This window comes from Gymnoscopelus braueri (genome assembly GCF_963280865.1).
Source record: "Gymnoscopelus braueri genome assembly, chromosome: 14".
Lineage (NCBI taxonomy): Eukaryota > Metazoa > Chordata > Actinopteri > Myctophiformes > Myctophidae > Gymnoscopelus > Gymnoscopelus braueri.
The window spans coordinates 9,092,071-9,102,863 of NC_137619.1; the positions used below are offsets into that span (position 1 = coordinate 9,092,071).

Here is a 10,793-nt window from a genome sequence, read left to right on the forward strand (position 1 = left end):
TTTAGCTATTATTCCATCGATTGCTTTTCCGATTAATTGAATCGTAGAAAAGCTAGTTTGTGTTTTTGGCAGGCTACTTTCACGCTGTTTCACAAAGCACACATTGGGACTTGGGCCTTACAAAACTTTTCATTCATGAGATAAGAAAAAAAGTTTTCTTTAATCCACAAACCCATGTACCAATCAGCTGTACATATGGGATCTACACTACAGTATCTCTCTGTCTGTCTCTCTCTCTCTCTCTCTCAGGGTCCGTCCTGTTGGGATGATGTTCTACTTCCTGGGCGTATCCATGGCGTCTGTCAGTCTGACGGTTGCCATGGCAGTGTGGCTGTAAGTTAATTCAACGTTGGGTCCGGGGACCTTATACAGGTCTCTGTAAATCTGAGAGCGGACATGGAGCGTACAGGTTATGACCTTCTGGTTATGCTCTCTGACAACAAACTTTCATTACACCTGGGTAAAACAGAATCCATCCTCTTTGGGTCCAGTCCTAACCTTAGCAAGGCAGAGAGTTTCACGATCAAAGTGGGTGATGATGTCATCCAAAGAAAGGATGAAATTACCTACCTGGGCTCCATCTTGGAGGCAAACCTCTCTGGTAACAAAAACGCAGAAAAAGTGATCAAAATTGTCAACCAAACAACACGCTATTTGTGGAGGATTGATCGCCTAGTCAGTAAGAATACTCTGAAGATTCTTGCAGGGGCCCTCATTCAAGGTCATTATGATTATGCATGCACTTCATGGTATCACAACACCTCCAAGGCCTTAAAAACAAGGCTCCAAACATCCCAAAACAAACTTGTAAGGCTACTTCTTGGCCTCAATCACAGAACCCATCTAACCCCTGCTCATTTTGCTAGGATTGGATGGCTTAGGGTTGAGGACAGAGTACAGCAACTTGCTATGGGCCTGGTCTTCAAGATACACCACAACATTGGGATCCCCCTGTATTTGTCAAAATACTTCCAAAATGTTAATGCAGTCCATGATCATAACACCAGAGGCAGCTCCACGGATCATGTTCAACCCAGATTTGGCTCAACTAAGGGTATGAACTCGTTCTCATGCTATTCAACAAAAATGTGGAATGCCCTACCAAAAGGAGTAAAGGAGTGTAAAACCCTACTCACTTTCAAAACTGCCCTAAAGATACACCTTCAGGAGGCTGCAATTCGAAAATGGCCCCTGTCTAAGTCTTAACCTACCCCCCCCCCCCCTCTTTCATTTTCCTCTTTTGTATATATATATTTTTTTTTTTTCTCTCGTCATACCAGTAACCTGAAAGCTGATTGTATGACATTCTGTATAGTAGTGTGTATATCTGCCTGCCTCTTATATTTCATCATGATTTGTGTGCATGGGGTTCTCATCTTAAACAAGCTTAGTGCTTAATGAGGGTTTCCAGTTTAGTAGACCTTGTATTGTGAATTTGTACTTCCACTTACTATTCTCATGTCTTTCTAAATAAACTACATCAATCAATCAAATGCAACACCCTTTCTACCCTGTTTGATCGCCAGTTTACTATGCATTACAGTCATAAGTTATAGGGGCGGCCATAGCTGAGTGGTTAGTGAGCCCGCCTAGGGAACCAGCTGGCCCTGGTTGCCCCAGGTTCGATTCCAGGCTATCCCAGCATATGTGCCGATGATATGAAATTTGTCCCTGAGCAAGACTCTTAACCCCAATTGCTCACAGGTTCTCATTGGAAACAAGACCGCAAGGACTTTCATGAACGACCTGTTAAAAGGAATTATCCTTATCCTTATTAAGTAAGCCTTGGCCGAGCCATGTGGCCCATAGGGCAGGAGCCTACAGTATCTCCTTTATTCTTTATTGTGATCCCCATTAGCTTCCACAAAGTGGTCGCTAGTCTTCTTGGGGTCCCCAATCCAACCCTTGATGCTGAGAGCCAAGCAGGAACCATTGAGTCCCATTTTTAGAGTCTTTGGTATGACATGGCCGAGGGATCGAACCCCAACCTCCCAATTTCAGGGCAGACACTGTAACCACAAGGCCAATACGCTGGTTTACAGCCATAGGCCCCTATAACTCTCAAAGTGCATAAATGGAAGCAAACAGATCTGTAAGGGTCAATTTGGTTCCATTTGTACACTCTCAGAGTTACCAACCACTTAGCTGGGGAACCCCTGGAACCCCCTCAAGGACCTGTGGGGGTCCCCGGACCCCACTTTGAGAACCACTGGTACATATTAAACAACTTGTGTGTATTTTCAGGAGTTTTATTTTAAGTGTGCGTCCCATCCTACTGCTGAAGGAGACCGCTCTGTGGCCCTGGACCTTATCTTACCCAACAACAGACAAGTACCCTGTATCAGCTGCCTGGATGTACAGTAAGAACACACAGACACACACACATGCACACGCGCACATACAGTCATGTGCACGTGCGTTTCACCTCTGGATTGATTGAAGTAGAGCAAGTCTGATGTAATATACGCATCCTACCTGGCCTGGGTCACGGTTTTCCACCCCCATTCTGAATTCCCATTGACGTCTTTAATATTGCGTCAAATAAGAACTGTGTTCTAAAAATAAACAAATGATCCCAGCGATTTGACTCTTATGGATATGAAGCATCAACTGACGGTGAGAAAACGCTAATGTTACTTCCGCCAAATTAGTTACATTTTCGCCAGAAACGGACTGTTTCAAATATGTGAGTGACTGACTATCATAAACGATACAGAGCCTCCTCCCTGACAATAACGCAGAGACGGTTTGTTTATTTTTGGACCACAATTCTTATATAAGACGATTCTAAGATGACCCAATGTTATTCTCCATAGCGAAATTACTTTACGACCCAGTATGAACGAGTGACGTCAGGACTTCTGTACTCTATACATTTTGGAAACCAGTGATCGTATACCACATATTGTAATTGTGCTGCGTTTACACTCGCAGCAATAAAAGCTACAAAATGTTGTTGAGTCACCGTGGAAGTGTTGCTCAACACACTCATTGACCTTATCAAGCGTGCGTCCGTGTTTGAACAGGGAACTAGCAAGATTGTTTTCCCCGCCATTTACATGCAGTTCTGACTGTGTGGAAAGAATAATAATGTGGAAATGGTGAAACAAAACATTGACACTTCACTATGTCACTCAGGCACTGAAAAAATGTTGAAGCCAGCGCAATTATATATATTTTTTTCCAATACAATTATCATGATGTTATATTGTATTGTTGTTGTTAGCACGGTCTTGTGGCATCAACGTTTCACTGCTTGTACAGAACCTGTGTGAGTGAGTGACAAATAAACTGCTCTTGATTGTTGAATCTCCTCTCCTCTCCTCTCCTCTCCTCTCCTCTCCTCTCCTCTCCTCTCCTCTCCTCTCCTCTAGGAGTCCGGTCCTGGTGTCTCAGTGTGCAGACCGTCATGTGATCTGTTTGGACTGTTTCCATAGTTACTGTGTGACACGCCTTAGCGAGCGACAGTTCATCCACCACCCTGAGATAGGATACACACTACCCTGCCCCGGTACACACACACACGCACACGCACACGCACACGCACACGCACACGCACACGCACACACATGCACGCGTGTGTTTCATTTATTGAGCTTTCAATTACGTCTAATATTTGATCGGTATAATCTCTCTCTCAACAGCTGGCTGTTCAGACTCTCTTATCAAAGAGGTGCATCACTTTAGAGTGCTGGGAGAGGAACAGGTGAGACACACCCACACACACACACACACACACACACACACACACACACACACACACACACACACTGTGTATCTTACTTTGTCAGTTTTAACAGCTTCACTAATTGGTGCATCTGCTCCTCTGCCACGCCCCCAATGACCTCACTTCCTGACACACACTCACACATACAGTATACAAGTACGTAGCCACGAGTTTCCAGTGTCCCATGAGGCCTTGCGTGAATTATGGGCATCACTTCCTGTTGTCAGTCATTCAGTTAATTTGAGTGTTCCGTGTCAGTCAATAATAATGTGGGAACAATACATGACACACACTCACATGACATGTTAGTCTGCCATTACCTTTTGTGGTAACGGCATCTCTCTCTCACACTGTAAAAGGGTTAATTAGTTAGTTAGTGAGTTAGTTAGTTGACCAAAAGTGAACAACATTTCGCCCATGTTCTGTAGGGCTACATGGGTCAGGTACATGGGTGAAACGTTGTTCACTTTTGGTTGGATAAATAAAGACGGGAGAGCAGTTTATCGCGTGCGGACGTTCCCTTTTTTCTTCACTTGATAATGTTTTAGGTCCAGCTTCATGTTTAAAGAACCTGTGGGGATGTGCAATTAAGTACTCACATGTTTTACCTAAGTAAAAGTATCAATACCCCATTGTAGAAATAGTCTACAATAGGGTGTTACATAAGAACAAGTCTGGTATTTGCAAAATGTACTTGAGTAAATGTACAAAATTATTGGCATCAGAGTATACTTAAAGTACCAAAAGTAAAAGTACTTATTATGCAGAAAGTCCAGTTTCACAAATGTTCAAATGTTTAAAATGTTTAAAAATCCTTTGAAAATAGCTCACAACGCGCTCACAACACGCATTGTGAACTTGTAGATGGGCTATTTTCAAATTGCTAAAGTATATAGTATAATAGGTCTGAGGTGGTTTCGTAATAATAATCAAAATCGAGTGTTCAAATAACTAGTAACTAGTTATTTGAACTAGTTTTCAAATAATTATAGTGGGGTAAAAGTACAATATTTGCTTTTGAGATGTTGTGGAGTAGAAGTAAAATAATAGAAAATTGGAAATACTCCAGTAACGTAAAAAATACCTCAAAATTGTACTTAAGTGCAGTACTTGAGTAGATGCACTTATTTGTTACTTTCCACCACTGTTTTTTTCTCATAGTACTGTCGGTACCAGCGTTACGGAGCGGAGGAGTGTGTCCTGCAGTCAGGAGGGGTGTTGTGTCCGTCTCCAGGCTGTGGAGCGGGCATCCTGCCCGACGACAACAACACCAGGATACACTGTCTGCCTAGCAACGGACTGGGCTGTGGGGTAGATTGATTGAATACTTTATTAGTCAGAAATGTAAACGGCTTGTGGTACAGTAAGACATTAAGGCTAAAAGGATAACACAGTCCTGCGGACTTGTTTCCATTGTGGTCTTGTATATTCAATTCATCAACATTGCATAAGAAATAACACAATAATACATGTCATCAACTAATACAAAACATTATGTGTACAAAGGGAAAAAAAACTTTCTATGGGAAGCTGCATTTAACTCCTGATATAGTTTTTCAGGCTAGTTTTGAAACCAGTGATTCACATCCTTTTAATGGATGGTGTCAGGGCATTCCACATTTTGGTGGCAGAGTAGTAGGATGAGAATTCTATGTTTGTTCTATATTTGGGTTGTACCGGGGCCATTCTCAAATGTTTCAAATACCCCCAGTTTTACTATGCATTAGGGCCGACGGACCCCTTTTCCACCGGGGTTGAACTGTTCTTTTTTCCCGCCTAATTTTGAACCAGTTCAGAGTGTTTCCACTCCATATGAATTGGTTCAGAACCTTAAAAGTTGGTTCGGAACTGGAACCAAAAAACACTTGCTTTTTCTTGCCCTGAACTGGGGACCAAAGTGGGCGTGTTACTACTCTACAGGCTGGAAGATGAAGATACGATATAAACAATGGCAAAAGCAAGCAAAAAATCATCAAAAATAAAATAAAATGGAAACTATAACTGCCATTGAATTTCCCCTGTGAAATGGACACTTTGACCAGTCATATTCAACACATTGCTGGCCAGGCCTGGAATCGAACCTGGGGCAACTGGGGACTGCTCCCCAGGCGGGCTCTCTAACCATTCAGCCATGAATTAGCCTATTACAATGGTTCTGCTTAACACTGGTGGAAACGCACGCCGGTTTGCGGCCGGTTCCGTGAAAGCACCTCGGTTCCAAGTATCTAGAACGGAACCAGTTCTAGAACCAAAGTTCTTTTGGTGCAAAAGGGGCCTCAGAGTTTACAAGCATTTAGCTGGGGACCCCCTGGAATCCCCTCAACGACCCATGGGGGGGGGGGGGGGGTCTTCGAACAGCACTTTGAGAACCACTGGGGTAGGAGACACACATGCAAGCTTTTAACACGTCCCTGCTTCTGGTGACTGCTATTGTCCTTCTAATGCGTGAGGGGACCGGCATTTTTCTATGTCTTTTTTCATTGTATTTTATTTGTTAGTTTTCTAACATTGAAACATATTAATTGAAAAATGACAGCCCCTTCAGGCATTAGAAGGACAATGTCAGTCGCCAGAAGCTATTGTTATCAATTAATCTAACATGGTTAAAATGGACTTTGAAGTTAGGACGGGGGCGTGTCTGATAAAATGAATATCAAATATCTAAATGAATCAAGCAACTTAAAGACTGTCTGGACTGCACAAAAAAGCCTGAGTAGATGTGAAAATGACCACAGTGTTTTAAATTGAAACACACACACACACACAATGGAGCTACTGTACGGTTCATGTAGCAATGCTGACACCTAGTGGTCAAATGATGCTACTCACTGATTGGATCCAGGAGGAAATGAGACAAATGGTGGATGGTGATGACAACACACTGCCATCTCCATGACAACGCTCCACACACTGCTATCTCCATGACAACAGTCCATCACACACACTGCTATCTCCATGACAACACTGTTCCTGAAACTTCACGAAAGTGAAGCAGATTGAAACATGTGATAATGTTTCAACATCATCTCTGTAGACCAGTGGTTCTCAAAGCAGGAGAGACGTGGAGACTCCTGTTACTGAACAAACACTCTATAGCAAAGATTACTATTAGAATATAATGCTTTAACCTTGAACAAAAACATTTTGTTTTAACCCAAAAATATCACTTACTACCCTATCTCTGTGTGTGTGTGTGTGTGTGTGTGTGTGTGTGTGTGTGTGTGTGTGTGTGTGTGTGTGTGTGTGTGTGTGTGTGTGTGTGTGTGTGTGTGTGTGTGTGTGTGTGTGTGTGTGTGTGTGTGTGTGTGTGTGTGTGTGTGTGTGTGTGTGTTCTAGTTTGTCTTCTGTCGGAACTGTAAGGAGGCGTTCCATGAGGGGGCATGTCAGCAGTGTTTGGCCCCGCTCAATGGCGGAGTCCCACAGGTAAGCTAGCCAATCATATTACTGCAGTGTATTCTGGGGAAGATTCTCTCTCTCTCGCTCTCTCTCTCTCTCTCTCTCTCTCTCTCTCTCTCTCTCTCTCTCTCTCTCTCTCTCTCTCTCTCTCTCTCTCTCTCTCTCTCTCTCTCTCTCTCTCTCATTCTTATTCTCCAATGATGCAATCAACAAACAAAAGTGCTCTCAAGACTCTAGCTGGAGCCCTCATGCAATGCCATTTTGATTATGCTTGCACCTCTTGGTTCTTTAACATGTCAATGTCACTACCTCCCACTTGCAATATTGTCAGGGCAATCGCTGTTATTTGATGTACCGCTTCTACCTAGTGGTGGGTTCTGTAACACTCTTCACACTTAACTCCCCTCTCCATCTTGCTTTGTCTCGTTCTCCTCTCCTCGGTCTCAGGGTTACGTAACAGACGAGGAGGCTACTGAGCGCGCTCGCTGGGAGATGGCGTCTCGACAGACCATCGAAGAGTCCACCAGACCCTGTCCTCAATGTAGAGTCCCTGTAGAGAAGAATGGTACCTGTCTGTCTGTCTGTCTGTCTGTCTGTCTGTCTGTCTGTCTGTCTGTCTGTCTAATGCGGTGATTCTCAACCTCTTACTTTGAAGGACCTCCAGTTTGATATATATTAGGCCAGTGGTTCTCAACCAGTGGGTCGGGACCATAGAGTTAAAAATAATAGAGAGGGCACTGGAACTCCCCACGCATGACCGATGTCTAATGCGCTTCACTGCTCCCTCTCGGTTCTGTGGGCCAGGGGGGTCCCTAAATGATTTTGAGGCGGTCCTCAGATGACAGTAAAGTGACATTTTAAGGACTTTTAAGAAATGTTTAATCCCTAAAAAAGAAAAAATGAAATGAAAAAAGTAATCAACAAACTATACTATGAAAACTGGTCAAACATTGGCCAAATTGTCAAATGATATAAGAAAGAGACATTGTGAGATTGTGAAATTGTGAAATAGCTGATACAAGCTCACAACACCTTGCGTTGTGAGCTTGTAGATTGGCTATTTTCACAATATTTTACCTGTGGAACCAAGTCAAACAAAATGTAATGCCTCAACTCCCACAATTCCAAGTGGAGGGGTCCCCAGTTCAAATATGATTATTTTGGGGGGTCCCCAGTTCAAACATGATTATTTTTTGGGGGTCGTGGCCTGAAAAGGTTGAGAACCACTGTATTAGGCCACGGACCCCCATTTGATACTTTTCAAAAATTATGTTTTAATCTCTGCGATCCAAATCTACACTGTGAAATCCTCAGGGTTAATTCAAGACCTGTAAGGGTCCATTTGGTTCTATTTGTACACTCAGAGTTACAGACCTGTAAGCAGGCACGTGCACACATAGACATGAAAGGGGGCTTGAGCCCCTTGCCCTTTTACCCGTCGGTAAAAAAGAGCCCTCTCCAGACCCCTCTCAAGACCACGGATGTAACATTCATTATGGTGAAAAAAACGCAAATGCTCCCTCTCCATGCCCCTCTCTGTTGTTGTCAATGTCCCTCATCAGAATCAGAATCAGAATCAGAATCAGTTTTATTGTCACATCACAGGTTTACAAGGTAAAAAAGTGGGTGAAATTCGTTTTTGTACATCGTTCCCATCGCAACGTTAATTTCCATAGAAAGAAGAGGGGGGGAGAGAAGAAGAGGGGTGGGGGGCAAGTGGGAAGGAGATCAAAACAAGAGAGCAACAGAAGGCCAGACAGGTTATCTACATATTTACAAAGTACCTGAGATAATAAAAAACTAAGGTGCCTGAGCATAGCAGCAATGTATGTATACTGTGCATGTTATACTTATACTGTGCATGATATACATATGGACGTTAAGGTGCTTAGAGAAAAAGAGCACAATAAAAAAAGACAAAAAAAGTCAGTGCGTTATACATGGGATTAAGGTGCAAAAGGTCAGTGCGTGTCCACCTAGGGTGGACTGACCCTAGTATTATCCGCAAGTAGCTCCATGAGGGAGCTCCATGATCAGGGCAATGAGGTTGTGTCCCACTGTAGAGTAATACTGAATTGCTCATATAGAGCATCAGTGAAAGTAACTTTTGTATGAATATTGTTCATGTTTGTTATTGTTCATGTTGTTATTCTTTCAGTATAATCCTTATTCGTCTAAATCTGGGTAGAAATGTAAAAAGAAAAATAATCCAGCCGGCGCCCTGGGCAATAGGTGCCCTTTTGAAATTCCCTCTACACGTCCCTGCCTGTAAGGGTCCATTTGGTTCCATTTGTACACTCTCAGAGTTACAGACCTGTAAGGGTGCATTTGGTTCCATCACCCCTGGTGATCCCCTGACCACACATTATTATTTTTGTAACTTAATTTTTTATCCCATGATTTTGTAACCCCATTTTTTACACCCAGTGCCAATTGTCTATGTAATCCTGGGCACTACCTTCCCTCTGCCAACCTAGGGAGGTCAGGGCCGAGCTCATGCCTCCTTCAATGCATGAGAGCCAACTGACCTTTTTGTCACCTGACAGGGTAGAGTTTCCCTGGTTGGACGTAGCGCATGGAAGGAACACGTTATTCCAACTAGTTCCTTTTCCCTCCATCGGGCGCCCCGGCTGGCCAGGGGGAGGCAGTATAGTGAACAGGATTACTGCATGTTTTTGTGAGGGTACCTACCCTAGGGAACACGGGGAGAACATGCAAACTCCACACAGAGAGGCCCTTTCGCTAACCCCACCTAGGGTATGGGCACTGATGACGCGGAGGAGAGAACACGCCCCCAGCGCCCACAGTGTCCCCTGTACACATTATAACCACTGAACGAATGTAATGTATTTTAATGTAAAGCATGTTAATGTGACGTGTTGTAATGAGGTGTAATGTGTGTGTTTGTCCTGTAGGGGGCTGTATGCACATGGTGTGTCCCAGAGTACAGTGTCAGTTTGAATGGTGCTGGCAGTGCAGAGTCTCCTGGAACAGAGACTGTATGGCTAACCACTGGTTTGGATGACACACACACACACACACACACACACACACACACACACACACACACACACACACACACACACACACACACACACACACACCACACACACTCTTTGTCCAGATTATTATGTACTGAGTTATTGATTCATTATTTATGATGTGTAAGGTACAATGTCCAATGTTTTTATGAGTTGATTGAAGACACAATTAATGGATGAACTCCAACACTGACTGTTGGGGTCGGTATGTCACTACCGACCTGTACAAAATAATATAATACATTTACAATCATCAAAAAAAGTGTTTGAGTGATGTCATTTTATCTATACCTGCTTTTCTCTCTTCATTTATTTTTTCAATCTACCGCTTTCATAATTTGCTGCAATGCGACATGTTGTGAGCTTGTACTTTGGCTTTGTAGGTTGTGTTTCATTCTTTCACGGTGAATGAAGAATCTAACTAGAAAAGTGTGCCCTTAATCTGTAGGAGTTGTAGCAAAAAGTGAGAATATATTATAGTTAATTCTTGTAGATACAGTTGTACAAGATGTAACAAAGAGGCGAGCGGAGGGGGAAGCCAGAAACACGGCTAGTGTGAGAGCAGAAGTATGGCCTTCCCTGAAATTGCATTCTAGGGAAGCCCAGCCCAGATGTAACAAAGAGGCGAG

General features: G+C 43.3%; 1 protein-coding gene across 1 annotated transcript in view; it reads left to right on the plus strand.

The window, feature by feature from the left end:
• Positions 1 to 10,485, plus strand: part of prkn (parkin RBR E3 ubiquitin protein ligase) — a 24,629-nt gene extending 14,144 nt beyond the window's left edge. Inside the window, exons 5-12 of the mRNA XM_080448750.1 lie at positions 250 to 333; positions 2,245 to 2,360; positions 3,375 to 3,511; positions 3,645 to 3,706; positions 4,889 to 5,038; positions 7,064 to 7,150; positions 7,571 to 7,688; positions 10,039 to 10,485. Of these exons, the coding sequence (XP_080304876.1) occupies positions 250 to 333; positions 2,245 to 2,360; positions 3,375 to 3,511; positions 3,645 to 3,706; positions 4,889 to 5,038; positions 7,064 to 7,150; positions 7,571 to 7,688; positions 10,039 to 10,148 (864 nt within the window). The 3' untranslated portion in view covers positions 10,149 to 10,485. The remainder of the gene's footprint in view (positions 1 to 249; positions 334 to 2,244; positions 2,361 to 3,374; positions 3,512 to 3,644; positions 3,707 to 4,888; positions 5,039 to 7,063; positions 7,151 to 7,570; positions 7,689 to 10,038) is intronic.
• The last annotated feature ends 308 nt before the right edge of the window (positions 10,486 to 10,793 follow it).